This window comes from Fusarium coffeatum, assembly GCF_003316985.1.
Source record: "Fusarium coffeatum strain FIESC_28 chromosome Unknown BRIP53273_contig_118, whole genome shotgun sequence".
NCBI lineage: Eukaryota > Fungi > Ascomycota > Sordariomycetes > Hypocreales > Nectriaceae > Fusarium > Fusarium coffeatum.
The window spans coordinates 19,109-35,589 of record NW_022157911.1 but is presented as its reverse complement, the minus strand read 5'-3'; the positions used below and the strand labels follow the sequence as shown (position 1 = coordinate 35,589).

Below are 16,481 nucleotides of genomic sequence, written 5' to 3'. Positions count from 1 at the left end.
CACCAATATTGTACATTTATAGAATACATTTTACAGTCTCATTTGCATCAGTGACGCACGCTCCATCTCACCAACATTGCCATGGCCTCCAACCGTCCACTTTTCAGAGACGGTCCTTGAGTTAAGCACATGGCGGAAGAGTCCACTGGCGCCCCAATACTCCATCAGAGAGCGGGCCTCATCCTTGCTAATACCTTCCAGACGGAGAACCCAGCTGTTCTTGAGAGCCTCGTATACACGTTCATCATACTTGCGCTCATAAGGGTCAGGCTTGGGTATCTCGAGACCGGCCTGGCCAGCCTCAAGCTGGGACAGAACAAGCTCTTGTGATGGATGGTGGTGGGTATTGTTTTCAGAGGTGGCGGCGATAACGGCGCCACCATTAGGTAGGGGAGCCTTGCCGGATAAAGCATCGACGAAGAGACGTACCAGAGTCAACTCATGGGCATGGACCTGGTTGAAGGCAGTGTCTCGGTAGTCGCTGATCTTGTTGATGTGGGCAAGACCATCGAGGGCAAAAAGCACAGGGGGTCGGCCGGGCAGAGTCAGCTCTGTCCAGAGGGCCAAGAGGGTTGGCCAGGCGTATTCAGCTTCCTTTGCGCTGAGGGCCAAGTCGGCAAGGGTAGCACCCTTCTTGAGGTTGGTGAATTTGGACCAGTCTTGCTCAATGTTGAGTTTCTCAAGAACGACACGGTTGGCTCTGTAAAGGCTCTGTATCGCCTTGAGGCAGTAAATGGGCTGAGAGAACTGCGGTGGCTCAGTATCGGGAATAGGAGAGTACTCAGTGTTACCGTTGGTTAGATCTTGGCCTGCGTTGGTCAGTCAGCTTGCCTTCCTGTATGACGGCTGGAGAGACCTACCTTCAGGAATATGGAAGACCACCCAGTTATTGAGAAGAGCGTAAGACATAGCCTGAAGCATGGCCATGCTCTTTCCAGATAGCTTGCTACCTGTTAACACACACTTTAGGGCCTTCTTCTCCTTGGTCGACAGCTCGAGCTTCTTCATCAACTCCACCGTCTCCTTACGCATCAGCACATGGGGTTTTCGGAACAAATTCCATGTCTGTGTTGTCTTAAAAGCGTCGAGGGCACGGAGATGATCCACCACTTGATCAGGCACAGCAAACACCTTTCCGGAGCTCGAGTCCTCAGTCATGTTGGTAGCGTCCAGGGTTTCGAGGCCTTGAACGGGTAGTGCGCTGTTGTTGCTGAGCTGGATGCGCTTTCGGAAGGCCTTGCGCTCGCCAGGCTGAGGTTTTCGGACAGGTGCCACATTGGCACGCTTCTTGTATGACTTCTTAACCTTCTGAGGGAGATCTCTTCGGCTCTTAATGGGCGGGGGAGCTGATACGGCCAATGCAGAGCTCGTGGTCGAGAATGGAGCGAGCAAAACAGGTTGGATTCGAGGAGCCCGAGGAATGGTAGGCCTAATGAGGCATCGGAGAGTGTTGGCGGAAGCCATCATCCTTAAGAGCATCCCACAGATCTCGTCTAAGGGGGCCTTTCGTTTATATCGGTAACTTAGACGACGTCTATAGTCGCATTGGCGCTAATTGAGCCGGTTCTGGGACGCTCGTCTCGCGGCCGTCGTGAGCTGAAGTTGAATGCCACTCTCGAAAATCTCGGAGCATTAACGACACGCCCCCAAGCGTGCAGGGATTGGAAGCAGTGGGGACGTCTGATTGGTTAGCGGGGTAGTTTGTCGGAAAAACGGCTGTCTACTGATCCGACATGTCTTATCGCTAATGAAAAAAGATGGTCTTGCACGACGTTGGAAAAAAAGTTCCCAAGCAGCAACATCAAGACAGTTGATTTGCGACAACTCCGATAGTCGTCTTACGAGCTGACGATAAATACCGACCGACATCAACATCAACACAATCAATTTCGACTCATTATACCAAATATCACAATGTCGCTCCCAAGCTCTAAGCCCAAGCTGCCCGTCGCAGTAGAAAAGCCTACACCATACACTTTCGACCTTGGCAATCTCCTCGCAGAAGATCCCAACCCCGTGACCCTCGACCGCGAAAATCTTGAGCAGTCCCTCGCCGAGCTCGCCCGCGATGGTGCTCAATCCCTCATCAACCAATTTCTCACCACATGCCCTCTGAGCTCCACCACCGAGGGCGTCCTGCTCACGCTCCCCGCGCCAAGCACCCGCCTTCCTCGTGAGAAGCCCATTCCTGAGGCCAAGCCTCCTACCAAGTGGGAGCGCTTCGCTGCAAAGAAGGGTATCAAGCCCAAGACTCGGGAACAGCGTCGCAACCTTGCCTTCGACGAGCAGACAGGCGAGTGGCAGCGCAAGTGGGGATACCAGGCCCTCAACAAGAAGGGCGAGGACTGGCCTATTGTCGAGGTCGATATGGCGGCCGAGAGGAAGAGAAAAGAAGGCACCTCCATCCGTGGCGACGGCCGAAGAGAGCGCAAGGAGAGGATCAAGCGCAACGAGCGCATGATGCGCAAGAACCAGGGTATCGCAAAATAAGCATCAGCGGCTATGGAAAAACAAGGATTGGGCCTCTAGTTTTACGCAGGCACTGGTCAGGACTATTGCTGTTGGGCATGTAGCGGCGTTCAGGACTTTGGCGTTTCAAATCGGCATCTGAAAAGCTCGGGATTTGGGAGGGTTTAGACGTGCAGCTTAGGATTAGAAACGTTTCCATCACAACCTTTCGACTCCCGTGCTATGTTTCATCTGTACCAGAAATGCATGCTCATCCCCAAGATGCAATGCTGCGCGTGCGAGTCGTTAATGCACGCCACTATTTGTTGGAGTTTTGCTGTCAGCCATTTTTGCGAAGGTGTCTGATATAAGGCAGTTGAGGACTGAAATTGGGCACCATCCTGCCAACTTGTGTTTCAGTTTTGTCACTATAGACTAGTTCCATTTGAATGCTCTCAGTTACGCTGCGAGCTGTTCGCAGAAACCATCGTTTCCCAATCCAAGCCTGCGCAACCACACTGACGCCTGTCTTCCCAACCCCTTTTAACTCGGCGCTGATCGTTAACCAGTCACACCACCAAATCAAACAAAGTGACATAATGCAGCTTATCAATTAAATCAACAGGAACAAAAACGCTAAAACTTCAAAAATTGTTCCCCCGAGATTGGGTACAACACAACCCCCGTGATGATATTCTCCTCAAAATGCAATGGGGTATACCAAGCAACAAATAGAGAAAAGAGTTATAAAAAAGAAAGAAAGCAAGCAAGCAAGTTAAAAGGCTTCACTTGCTTGGCGGTTATCGACAGACATGCTCTTTTGGAAGCTCGAGTGAATTGCATATCGCCAAACTGCCAGATCACTCTATGGAAACGCCAGCGTTCGAGCAACCAGATTGTGCAACGAGGGCGAAGGACGAAAGTCGTAAGGGCATGACGTCGTAAGTTGGCTTCTGAGTACACGTAGCCACGTGCTCCATCATGGTGGTCAGTTCGATCATGAATCAAGACATCAGCCTGTTTCGAGAAGGAGTGCTGCAGAACAGTGGGTTGTGCTTCTAATGAAACGCAGGCCAGTGTATGCACGACGCTGTGAGGATCCTCATCGTATTTCGGTCAATGATCAAGTCGCTGTTCTTGAGGGACGCATGTTTGCCCGCGGCACTCAACGGGTAATCCGCATATGTCAAGCTCAGAAGCCGAGAGGCGATAGAGGCATGATGGGTGATAGCGGTCGTATATCGGTTGAGGGTCTTTGTACATCGTGGTCATTATTGGTATTCAAGGTGGCTGGGGCAGACGAGTTGGTCGAGGCGACACTTCCGCTCGAGGGGGATATCTGGAGCTGCTTCTTCTTCAGCTTTGAGTTCTGATTGCCGGGACTGTGGCGGTCTGACTTTTTGCTGCTACCAGAGGAGGAGAGTTGTTGCCGATCATCTTCTGACTCTTCTTGGGGTCTTGGCTTGGCTGGCTCAGCGAGACCTCTTGGTGGGGGCTGATCAAAAATCACATATTCCTCCTCGATATACTTGGCCTCGTTCTTGCATCCTCGCCAGCAGTCGCGCCAGTCGCATACCAAGAATTTGAAGCAAAATGCGTCAATCTTCATACATGGCTGAAAACAGATGCAAAGGTTCCTAAAATCCATCTTATTTTTGTCCGAGTGAGCCAAGAGAAGACTGAGGTGGCATGTAATGGCAAAAAGCAAGTAGTAATTGAAAGGGGAGAGGTTTGAGAGTTCTTCGACAAGAAGCTCGGGGACTTCTTCTGAGCCTGCACATTCTTTCGAAATTCGATCCTGCGCCGCTTTAGGGAACAACTCGTCGGGAAGCTCTCGTAGCCATGCTTTGAGCATCGAGCCAATGATGTTGATATCGTATAGGTCGCGCTCGTTAAAAAGATTGACATCGTACTCTGTTCTGGGTCAGCACGAGTTTCAAAAGATCAGTAACGATGTGGTCAAGACTTACGCTCATCGAACTTTCGCTGCCACTTCTTAATCTGGGGGCCACTACCCGGAACACGATAAAGACCCTCAACCTCACATCCTTTATAGTTCAAGTAATCAATTGCCCTCCACGGAAAAGCCGGCATCCAAAATTCCGTCTTATCTCTCGAGTCCTCGAGTCGCTTTGAAATTCGTGTCAACCGTGTTTGCTCAACAAGTGGTAGATTGATAACCTTGAGCTGATAGTGTTCATCATCCAAAGCTTCCTTGTCTTCGCGACCACCTCGTCCACCCTTGAAGAAGCGGTCGCTCAGCATACCAGCCGCGCGAGTTCCCGAGCTCTTTAGACCGTTGAAGAAAGATCCTCCGTTCTCGTTCAGAGAGGAAGGTTGAGTCTTCGGTTCTTTATCGCGTTGCGCTTTTCTCGTCGAAGACGTATCTCTCGGCGCGCGGTCCTCGGATCGATTTCGGACGGCGGAATTCATCATGTCCCGAATCGATCGATCGTTGGCTTGGTTGCCGGCTTTGTACGGTACAGAATTAAGATGTAGTTCCGGCTCGTTACCTTGTCGGGGAGAAGTAACAGGTTTGAGCTCGGGGCTGGCGTCTTCTTTGTCGCGATTGGACCGGCTGCGATTTAAAATGCCAAAAGGTTTAGACCTGCCTTTTCTTGTTGACGATTGGGGTGAAGCGGCCTCGTAGTCACCAGCAGATGATACAGATAAGTCGCTTCGTAAGGGATCGGCGGAGGTAGGTTTATGGAGTGTATGTTCGGGATATGTGGGATCAGATTTCTCTGGGAGGTGTCAGCAGTTGGTCATAGACCCAAGTTTCTGTGCGATAACCAAAACATGAGGGCTCGTCCCAATGCCAGGCTTAGCTCCATGTTCACATACCTCTGTGTCTTGTTTGATTAGATCCGTCACTACCCCTCGACATTACCTGAGCTCTGGTCTCTGTCTTCTTACGGTAGTGGGCATGAGGTTGGAATTGGCTGGAAGACTTGGATTGTTTGTTGAAATGGAAGAAGCCGTTCTTGGAGCTCTTTTTCGGTTCGCTCAAGGCTTGTTGCCGTACTTCGGACGGCGACGGTGTCCCAGCAGACGCGGGTGGATCAGGAAATCGTTCTTCCAAAGTAGATGAGATGGAAGGATAAGTCGAGGGATCCTCGCGTGTATGTCGTAAGGGCGGTCGTGAAGTGGGCTCTTCTCTGTTACTCCATCCGGTGGTCGCCGCGGAAGTTGAGGGTCGTTGTGTAGTCGCTGACGCTGGCGCGGACGATGACAGTGACGGTTCTCCTTGACTGGGGACAGTCGTCAATGCTGCAGTTGTGTTTGATGATTTCTTTTGTTTTTGCTTGCTGCCCTGGTTTCTCAAGGGCGAGAATCGACTATGGAAAGGAGAGGAGCGGGGAGACCGGGGCGATTTGGACTCGACCGGCGATACAGCCGGGGAAACGGTTTCAGCAGTTAGCGGGCTGTCTTTGTTGCGTAAAGCAGCGTCAGAATCGGACTGGGCTTGGACTTGTGTTTGTGTTTGGGACTGGGTCGAAGACTGAGACTGAGACGAAAGCGCCAGCGGCTGTGGTGCCGCCTTACGACCCATTTCGAATTCTGCCTATTCACGGCGCAGTCTCAGTCGAAGTCGCAGAGGCAAAGGCCGACACAGACACAGGCGCAGACGCAGTGGCACTGTACTGTATGTAGACGCGGGCCCTGCTTCGCAAGCTCCCACTGCCACGGTGGGCGAAACGGGAGGGGGGTCCAAACTGCGGGCCAGGGGTCTGCCAGGTATGGATGGGTTGATTGATGGATGGATGGATGAACGCTGTGTTATGCTTTGAGCCGATCTTGTTGCGGGTCGCGGGTCGCGGGTCGAAGGTGACGGTAAATCCAGCCTGAAAGGGCAGGCCAGAGAGAGAGAAGGAGGGAAAGAAGTTACAGGTAATGTTCTAGCAAGGAATGGAGTGGGAAATTTGATACATATGACAATCGGTCACCGGCTGGAGCAATAGAACAGGTGGGCGTGCGCGTTGACGTTTTGTTCGTAGTGTAGGTTGGTATTGAGATTGGTACAGTACTACTGGCTGCCTGGTATTTGATTGTACCTAGGTGGAAGTGACTGGGCGTTGGGCTAGGTCAGGGGCATTCCCTAAGCATCCATGAGGTTAGGGAAACCGGGTCAGATCCAGGCGATATAGTAGAGCAGAATGAAAGAATAATAGAGTTGAAGAGAGAAATGAAGGTGAAAGTCAACTCCTCAATCTTGGAAAAATACCTGATGGAGGGAAAGTCTCGTGGCCTCGAATCGGCTGCCCTTTAAGTTAGGTACCTGACGGGACCTGGACCTAACTGTCTCCGCTGTGCGCTGTACCTACAGCACTGAGCTGTGCGGTGTGGTGCTCCAGCTGTCCAGTGTTGACGAGCATCCACCATCCCCTCCATGGACCTAGGTACGATGATGATAATAATATCAATCAAGTGGGCACTAATGCATGTATGTATGTACAGTAATGCCGGTGATATGTGCCAAAATATCCGAAACCAAGCCCTCAAGGGAGGAGAGCAAATCAAAGCCGGGTACACAGCAGTCGGTGGCCCCGAGAGTTGTTCCAATTGACTGGATAGCAGTGAGCTGTCCATGCTGCTGACCGCTTCCCGATTATACTGGACTGCCCGCACATGCAGACGCCTTTATTCACAGCTAGACTAGAGCGCTACCTACCTACCTGACCTAATTACTGTTCAGGTCAGAGGCAGCTGATAATGTCCAAGGCCTTGAAAGATCCAAAAGAAGCAAGGGACAGGATGTGGAACGTTGCACAAAAGACCAGGAGCAAGGGACGAACAAAGACGAAGCCTTGGCGACGGGACATTTATTATACTAGGGGATCAATCTAAAAGGGAAGTTCGGCAGTGAAGGTCCCAGGTACTACCTACGGGCTAGCGATGGGTGGCATTTATCAATCACCAAAAACGTATAGACAGGTACCTACTTATGTACTGATCCAGGCACAGGCACAGGCACAGGCACAGGCACAGGCACACTTCATGTTTAGTGGGGAATGGGTCCAATACAGGTAATTCATCTAGCCCAGTCTTTGATGGATGAATGGATGATGGATGTTACCTAGTGGTATGGACGGGTACAATATGAGATGAGAGACTTTCATGCTAATGTTACTGGCTAGACGACACCTCATTAGTCCAAGAGCCAACCAGTGATATCAAATCCTATTAGATCAGGCGTTGCGCGTCCTGATTGCGTCCATACATCCATACGTGTGCTTACATTAATTACCTCCATGCTAGGGTACTAAGATAGTAGGTAGTGTCGTGCATCCTTACGAGGCTGAAACGAGCTACCGCACAAGAAAAAAAGAAGAAGAAAAAGAAATCCAACTCTATGACCGCCTACCACACATGGTAATAATTCTGAGGGGTCATCAACCCAACAATAATTAACACAGTCAAAGGCTAGCAACTGTGGATGCAGATGACATCTTATAGGTTCTAAGCAGAAGATAGGGAACGTTGAGGCCCTTCTACCCCGCTGTAACGAATTGGGCGTCAACCTAGAGGTTACTATGGATTCCATCTTCAATGCCTACAAAGTTTGATTCGTTTCTCCAATTTCGTCTCTTTCAGCCATGGAAAAGGTTGGGCAACTTGGGTTGTGGCCAGGATCTCAAGTACCTGACAGCATGGAGGGTCTAGATGCGCCTAAAAGCCAAGAAACAGCAAGGGACGGAATATCTTTATTTATGGATGCAACCTCGATATGAAACCGAGCTGAGAGAAACCATGTATCTTTCATCTACTTGATACTAGACGGTCGAGTCTCGAACGGAATAATATTTGTAGTCTAGGGTCTATTCACACTCATCTAGTTTATACTACCTACCGGAGGTATAAGTGAGATATCCAGAACATTGTAACACAGCTTATAGCCCAGTTTAATATCATGGATCTCACTTCCGGGTTAAACTCTGTGCCTGTATGAGCGACATAAGTGGCGTTTAGATTAGACCTGTAGTAGGCTACATTAGGGACAAGTCTACAGTACATACTCAGGTACCTAGGTAGCTCTGGCGTCTTTCTTAATTCATCATTGATAGGTTAGTACCGGGCTGGTAGTACCTAAGCAGCTACTTCTGTATCCAACTACGAAGGTAATAAAGTGCTGTTGTCGAAGCAACGCCTCAATCAGAAAAGAAGCCTTCCCATTATATTCGACAAGTTATACAGCCTGTTATGAACATCTGTACCTCCAGATACAACCATGTATACACAACCGCCAAGGTATTAAGCGCGTGTAGCCGACGTCTTTCACGAGATGAACCTGATGGAGCATTATCAATGGAGATGAATGATTAAGGTTCTCGGTGTAATATGAGGCCTCACACAATCAATCCACTTCATTTACAGCAATGGATATAAACTGCATGTGTTCAAACTCATGACACATGCTTACGCTTGCTTTTAGGTACCTATTACGTTGTTGTTAATGATCCGATATATTCCAACCAATTCACGCTGAGAGCGCTGGCCATCGACCGGTTGCTTCCGGACATAGAGCGTAGCCAAGATATAACAAGCACCTAACCCATGTAGGGACCCCCCTGCCATTCAGGAACATAAGGGAACTTACGTGTTAATATGAAACGTAGTGCAATGGATCAATCTTCGTCTCATGTGTTGCTAATGATATCATCCTCAGCCTTATCCGAGGCCCAAGATCGAGATGGCTTTCAGAGTGGTCTTACTCCGCTGCTATCCATTCACCTGAAAGATTGGTCTGTAAATATTGAAGAGACCTTCCATGCTCTGGCGGGAAAGCTTCTTGAACACAATTACTCACAATAATTGATCATATCGGGGCCTGCACGCAGAAGATGTACGTCATAACTATTCAGTACATATTAATCTATCTGTAGCATCGATCGTTGATGCTTCCTGTTCTCATGCCGAACATAAGTTGTTGACAAATTCGATGATTTCCCTATCGAACCTTTCTGGTTCTTCGTAAAATAGCCAATGTCCGGATTCGAATATCGACGACCTTGCAAGCCCTGGCCTCGAGGTTTCGATCCGCTTCACAGTCTCCAGCATTCCTTCGAGTGGGAAGCAGCTTGATCGTCGACCAGCCATAACCAGTGTGGGAACTGTGATTGTTTCTATCGCCTCTCGATGGTCGAAGCGAGTATGGTCCGCGAGCAGGCGCGCCAACCAGCTTTGATCGCATCGGGCACTGATCTCTGTGAAGAACGATTCATCCTTCACCAGTTGCTCTGCCGAAACCCTATCCTCTCCTCTCGGGGCATGTCGGTAGCCTAGGCAACCTATTGTTAGGTCTAAATGTGCCGCCTTGGTATCGTGAATCCAGGCATGTTGCGCTGAGAGCAGCGTCTTTTCGTCATGGCATCCTGTGTGGGATTTGGATTCATCCCATCCATCAAACGCCGACCGATCTTGTAGGGGTGCTTGATCAACGAAGACAAACCCAGCAAAATCGTTACATCCAAACAATTCGATGTATGTCCATAGAACGGCAGCACCAATAGAACATCCAATGGGGACGAGGCTAATGTTGGGTGTCGACTTGCGGATATGAGCGACGAGCTCGGCGAGATCAACTGCCAAGCGAGCAACATGGTAACCTCCACGGGTTCGGTCAGAATCTCCATGGCCACGCATATCAGGAGCTATAACCCAGAGGTTGTCGCTTAAAGTCGTAAAGTTGCGGACGAAGTAGTCGCTGGAACCGCTGAAGCCATGCATGAGCACTACACATCTCTTGGGCTCAGCTTCCACTGCATCGACCAGTGGTATAGACGTTTGGAAGGCAATCTTGCAGCCATCGTTGGTGGTGAAAAATTCTCTATGCATCTTTCCGATTGTGCCGGACGTCTTGATTCGCGCACTTTCTCTCTCCTGCAACGAGTTGGTGATGTTGAAAAGGCGACGAGTGAAGTCCTACGTGCTGTGGGGTGTCCCACACTAAGATTCCACGTTGATATCCAGGCAGTCGTTGATATGAACCTCCAGCTATATATTCTTCCAACTTATCAACCTATTAAAGGCGATACTTTTCTTAATATACTGTACTGATCCCTACAACGTTCATCTATTTGAGTGATTGCAAGAGAGGCCTCGATAAAAATGCCTATGATAATTGACAATGCTGAACAGCAAGATACAATCATCATGCAATGAAGAGAATAAAGGTTATACTAGTCAAAATCATATTGTCAAAGGACTCTTCAAAAGCCACTACAGCATCAGTAATTACTGAAACGAAATGTTTACAAGTTCAATTGCGTTGCTCAAGGGTAGGTAGGTAATCGAGTTGGCCTGGCCAGGCAACAATTAATCGCTTACGTAAAGACCCGCTAGTCAGAAAATCTCTACATCAACCGAGACTCTCTCATCAAATTCATACATTCTCCGACAACATGACACAAGCCGGAACAGACCACGAAACGCCCAAGCTTATTGTTGATGCCCATGTGAAGTACATCCAGAGCTTGGATACGAGGAAAGATGAGCTAGACTACTGGCTCACCGAGCACTTGCGACTCAATGGCCTGTACTGGGGACTAAATGCTCTCTACTTGCTTCGCCGACCAGATGCTCTCCCACGACAAGATGTTATCGATTTCATCCTCTCTTGTCAGCATGAAAACGGTGGATTTGGTGCTGCACCAGGTCATGACGCTCACATGCTCTCCACAGTAAGTGCTGTGCAGATTCTCGCCATGACGGATGCTTTCGACCAGTTGGAAACCAAAGGCAAGGGCAAAAACCAGGTTGGCAAGTGTAGGTGTTTTTGAAGGACCCGCAGTGCTTCCGATGCACCAACTGACTAGATATAGTCATCGCAGGGCTGCAAAACCGGGAGAATGGCACATTTGCTGGAGATGAATGGGGCGAGGAAGATACTCGCTTTCTATACGGCGCTTTCAATGCTCTCTCCCTGCTCGGCCTCATGTCTCTAGTTGATGTTGATAAGGCCGTCTCTCACATCACTGCTTGCGCCAATTTTGACGGCGGCTATGGAACTGGTCCCGGTGCGGAGTCGCATTCAGGCCAAATTTTCACCTGTGTCGCAGCGCTTGCAATTGTCGATCGCCTGGATCTTGTGGACAAAGAGAAACTCGGCCGATGGTTGAGCGAGAGACAAGTTCCTTGCGGCGGTCTTAACGGTCGCCCTGAAAAAGACGAAGACGTTTGCTACAGCTGGTGGGTGTTGAGTAGTCTTGCTATAATCGAGCGCACCCACTGGATTGACCGCGATGCGTTGGCCACCTTCATTTTGAAATGTCAAGACACTGAGATGGGCGGAATCTCTGATCGGCCTGGTAATATGGTCGATGTTTGGCATACCCAGTTCGGGCTGTGCGGCCTGAGCCTTCTGGGTTATCCGGATCTCGAGGCAGTCGATCCAGTGTACTGTATGCCAAAGACCATAACAAAAAGACTTATCGGTTGATTGCTACATTTCCATATAATATGTCTTTTAGCTTTATGCACTGGTGCTAGCCACCACCCCTCTGGCCATTCTTAGCACATGCTTACGACATTGTTCAGTGATAGCATGTGTATATGGTTGAGGGAAGAGGAACTGTTGGTTTTTTCAGGGACATCGCTTGTTACCCCGTGGTGTTCGTCCCGTGAAGTCCTTCAGACATTCATATCATATGTTAGTGAGGTACGCATGATATCTTTTAATACTACGCAACGACAAGTTCGGAACACTCGTCAGGTTGTTCCACCATAGTCAATTAATGCCATCCTGACATAAATTCTTGATGCCCAGTCACTTTAAATGAACCTTGAGACGATGTATCGAATCTCCCAGTGTACCATAAAAGCATTTCATACGGCGCCCCCTTTCCTTCACAAGTTTTCTGCGTGAGGATACTTAGGACCTACCAATATATGTAGAGAGGCAACTTCTTTTTTGTAAAGACAAACAACTCAGCATCCGTGCATAGGTATCTATTAGGCACCAAGGTAAGTAGGTGATTTTCTTGTCATATACTGACGTGCGGAGGGTGTCGATGCTGTAATGATTGCTGAGTGTTATCTCGTCATCTCTTTTCCACAATCACCGACCACTTCTAGGTAAGGAAGACACACTGTCCACCTTCCTCCACTTTCATATCAAGTTGCACCAAAGCATCTACTGACTTATTCACTCTCTCGGTATATGTATTGGTCGTTTCGTATCGATATAAAGCAATTGGTGTCGATATTCAAGAAACGCACCTGCCAAAGTGTGCTGCCTTGAAGCCTCTGAGGTTGTTGGTGGTGCCTGCCTGATTCTGCTGGCTCTTCCTTCCGGACGCTGGGCCTGGCGAACAACCCCTCCTTCCCCCTCATTATTTAAATTTACCCCAGACTTCTGGTCTTTCCTTCATCTGAAACTCCCGTCCCCTTCGCCTCTGCGCGTTCCGAGGCTATCATCTCAGAACAACCCGAGCAGCTGCTCCTTCTACCAGCTCCCTTCTAGTTCTTGGCGGAGATTCCTGCAATACAACGTCAGACTGTATTGGACTGCATCGTCGCATGCATGGTGCCTTCCATTGATGGGACACATTCGAGGGATTTGTCGTCCTTCAACTATCACGGTCAGGAGCTCTCATTTCCGTGGTAAGTTAGCTCGAACCCTTTCTCTACAATCCGGGCAAGCGCCATCATGGTCATTCTAGCATACCCACTGTGTCATGAGCGGAGAGTCTGGAAAAAGAAATAGGCAAGACCCAGGAAGATTTATCTGAATACAGTGCTGACCTTGATTTGTCTAGATCATTGTTGTAGCTACCTAGGTATCCGGGATATTTCAAGCCACTTCCTACAGGGACCAGTCTCACGCCTGAAGTCTCAGGATATCCAATTAACGACACTGGACCCGACTGTGAAGCAGCACTGTGTCTGCAGTCGAAGGTCATAGCAGACTGCGCTTTGTCCAGGATCTATATCGAAAGTCTCAAGCAGCAAATTGGTTCTAAACCCACCGACGTGGAAGATATGAGCAACTTGTGAGCTTCTCTAAGAATTGGACCATAAAACGATCGAGGCTTCCTGTAGCCAACATCTCGGCTACCAACTTCAATCGCTGCCTGCTTGTCACTTGGTTGTTTCTCACGATACATATTCTGGGACAGCTTTGACAGTAAACAAGCAGGTAGGAGGAAAGACCTACCAACAGTTCCAAGGGAAAGCAGCCATGGGGCGAGGCAAGAAGCATAAGAAATCTGGCTCGGTAGGTACCTTCCATTTCACAATGATTCCATGTGTTGGACTCCCTCACTTCTTCTACTCTGAGACTCATATTTACCTGCACACAACCTGCTCTTTTTGATCCCAACTGTGCGTCTACCTCGGACTTGGTTCTTTGGACTTACCATTTACCTCCTACCTACCCACTGTCATCCCACTTGACTTGCTTATCAGCCCTTTCCTGTTCGTCTGTGGCGAGAGAAGAACGACAAGCTTGCCATCGGCCACGCAACTCGAAAGTTTGTTACAGTACATACTTAACGAAACCAAACCCCCAGTCTTTGCTGATCCAGAAGTTGCTAACCGGTGCACTCGGGTTTCAGGTCATGGCACCCCCAACGCTGTCAGGAAATGACTCGGCAACGTCTATCAGTCGACAAATTCCACTATCTTGTTTCGTTTGTCCCGAGACCCCCCGATTCTCAGACGTATCACACCTGCTTACGCATATTGCCTCCAAAGGCCACCTTCATCATGAGACTCAGACGAAGCTCAAGGCTCATCAAGACATTACCGCTGCGGTAAAACTTCAACGTTACGAGGACTAGTATTCCCAGAACGGCATTGAGGGACTTCTAGTTGAGCGAATGAGAGTGAAGCAGTTGAAGGAGGAAGCTCGTGTCAGACGCAATCGGGAACACCAATCTGTACCTCCAGACAAGGTCATACTGTTTCGCCAACCTTCGAAGAGACTAGTACTGACAATCTGTAGCTAAGCAAGCGGAAGATCAAACATGAGATGTCGATGAGTCCCGCTATCAAGCTCGAAGGGGATGAATTCATGGATGATTTCCCACTTTTCCCAGGATTCCTCGACCCAGAACCAAATTACATTGTTCAGGATGAATTCGTTCTGGGGAACGACTCAATGTCATTGAAAGGCCAAGTGTGGCCTGGGATGGGAAAGATGGATCTTGCCGACGATATCACGAGGAGAGCTCGAAACCAAAAGAAGCCCAAGTCCGTCATCGATAAAATGAAGAAGGTATCTGAATGCATCGAGCCTACCCAGGTTATAATGAGCTCCAAGTTCGAGGTGGAAAGGACGAAGGATGTCTACGACGATACCTCATCCCCTGCTCCTGGCCAGGAAGAACCGGTGCGTGCAATTAAACACAGAATTTCACATGCTAACTTCATCAGACACCACCGAGAAAGGTCCAGAAGCCGAAGCGAAAGAAGTCAACACCTCTTGCTGAAATATCTGGAAACGTTCCGAAACAGCGGCGAAGAAATGCCCGTGGACAAAAGTCTAACGTTGGAAAGAGGATGGGCTTCAAGAAAGAACAGGATCCTCAGGAGGAGCTCGAAATATCCATTCCACCAAAAGAAGCCAGAGAAATCAAAGACATATTCCGTAACGATGTTACTCGAACAAGTAGGTCTCTCATGGAGGAAAAGTGATTCCTGCTAACTCTCTGTATAGCTTCTATCAGTGAACCTCCACGTTCCTTGAGCCATGGCGATCACAGGTAATACTTCAAAGAGCTTATGGATATTGCCATTGACATGAAAACCAGATTAGAGCCTCGCAATAAACACGGAGCCCGCAACATGAATAGTTTCCATCACTCGAACCTTGTATCCCCGACGCCGCATGCCAGAGATTTGGCATCTCGCCACCCTCAAGCCAGGGCGACACCTAGCACAGTCCGACCTGAGCCTTTCCCCCCAGGTATGTTAACTCGACGACCAGAACTTGTAGTCTATGCAAAAGTGTTATGTATCCCATGTGCGCTTACACAAATTTAGGATCTTTCAGCCACGCCGAAGCCTCGTATGCAATGAAAGACGCTACAATCTACAATGCTTCATCAAGACTCCCATTTCTGCCTACAAGCTACAGTCAATTTCGAGACGCAGGCCCAGACCATTTGCGTCCAGCAGCAAACTATGGTTTTCAGTTGAAGGAGGAGGATTATGCTACACCACACCCTGGAGAGCTAGCCCAGGGGACAAACAGCCAATTCATCGGCATGTCTGGAACGAACCCTCTTTTCTCGACCGACCGGTCTTTCCTGAGTTCCTATGGTCAAGGGGTCCTGAACACAACTTTCTCACCACTGCCGTTCTCTTCTATCAACCGACAGCAGGACCTTCCACACACTAGCCGGGAAACGAAGCAACAAACGCATATGTGTGAAGTCATGGAGGCTAGCGGCCTTGGTGAAGAACAGGAATTGAACCTCGACGGCCCATGGGGCATCAATGGTGCTAACAGCGACTTGAGCTTTCCTCACGGATTAACGGTAGACAACCCACAGATCTGACCGAGAGACTTGACAATTTCCCCGACTCGTATATGATAGTTTACTCTACACACTGACAGTACACATATGGTCGAGTCACTACGCGGACACAAGTATTGCATCCGAATGTATCACCACATCAACGAGCACCCTGATGCGCTGACACCTGATCTCAGGAACAGTCGGTCAGCCATTCGTTGTAGGAAACTTCTCATCACTGCCTTTACCCTCAGTACTAGTTGGCTGATTATCTAGCAGGATTCACATCGCGCCAACATCATATGCAGCTCCCGCCCGAACACCAACGATTAACGATTTTGGCATTCTATTCCTCTTTTGAAAGTTTATGATACACGAAGCAGCAATGGGCAGAAAAACAATTAGGAGTTTCGTTGAACCTGGGATAAGGTGCAACGGCGCTCTATGGACCCGGGAATTTTGAGACTTAGCGGGATATAAGATGGTGATACGAAGAACAACTAGGGATACTTTGGCGTCGGGCAGATGGGCATATCATTTGACATTGGTGTTATGGGATGTGAACGCAAAGAC

The 16,481-nt window shown here is 49.1% G+C and overlaps 6 protein-coding genes across 6 annotated transcripts; 3 read left to right on the top strand and 3 right to left on the bottom strand.

The window, feature by feature from the left end:
- Nucleotides 1-30: 30 nt before the first annotated feature.
- On the bottom strand, nt 31-1,467 carry FIESC28_05495 (uncharacterized protein; the record flags this gene model as incomplete). Its single annotated transcript, XM_031159640.1, has 2 exons — nt 31-809; nt 861-1,467. 2 exons carry the CDS (start codon nt 1,465-1,467, stop codon nt 31-33), a joined length of 1,386 nt encoding a protein of 461 aa, XP_031016282.1.
- A 447-nt stretch (nt 1,468-1,914) lies between these two features.
- On the top strand, nt 1,915-2,490 carry FIESC28_05494 (uncharacterized protein; the record flags this gene model as incomplete). The annotated part of the gene is made up of 1 exon (XM_031159639.1): nt 1,915-2,490. One exon carries the CDS (start codon nt 1,915-1,917, stop codon nt 2,488-2,490), a length of 576 nt encoding a protein of 191 aa, XP_031016281.1.
- A 1,150-nt stretch (nt 2,491-3,640) lies between these two features.
- On the bottom strand, nt 3,641-6,001 carry FIESC28_05493 (uncharacterized protein; the record flags this gene model as incomplete). Its single annotated transcript, XM_031159638.1, has 3 exons — nt 3,641-4,362; nt 4,419-5,192; nt 5,293-6,001. The coding sequence occupies 3 exons, from the start codon at nt 5,999-6,001 to the stop codon at nt 3,641-3,643; spliced, it is 2,205 nt and encodes a 734-aa protein (XP_031016280.1).
- A 3,356-nt stretch (nt 6,002-9,357) lies between these two features.
- FIESC28_05492 (uncharacterized protein) lies at nt 9,358-10,284 on the bottom strand (the record flags this gene model as incomplete). The annotated part of the gene is made up of 1 exon (XM_031159637.1): nt 9,358-10,284. One exon carries the CDS (start codon nt 10,282-10,284, stop codon nt 9,358-9,360), a length of 927 nt encoding a protein of 308 aa, XP_031016279.1.
- Nucleotides 10,285-10,850: 566 nt separating this feature from the next.
- Nucleotides 10,851-11,887, top strand: FIESC28_05491 (uncharacterized protein; the record flags this gene model as incomplete). The annotated part of the gene is made up of 2 exons (XM_031159636.1): nt 10,851-11,214; nt 11,271-11,887. The coding sequence occupies 2 exons, from the start codon at nt 10,851-10,853 to the stop codon at nt 11,885-11,887; spliced, it is 981 nt and encodes a 326-aa protein (XP_031016278.1).
- Nucleotides 11,888-13,627: 1,740 nt separating this feature from the next.
- FIESC28_05490 (uncharacterized protein) lies at nt 13,628-15,950 on the top strand (the record flags this gene model as incomplete). The annotated part of the gene is made up of 8 exons (XM_031159635.1): nt 13,628-13,663; nt 13,855-13,929; nt 14,238-14,342; nt 14,393-14,779; nt 14,824-15,058; nt 15,107-15,152; nt 15,201-15,355; nt 15,433-15,950. The coding sequence occupies 8 exons, from the start codon at nt 13,628-13,630 to the stop codon at nt 15,948-15,950; spliced, it is 1,557 nt and encodes a 518-aa protein (XP_031016277.1).
- Between the last annotated feature and the right edge of the window lie 531 nt (nt 15,951-16,481).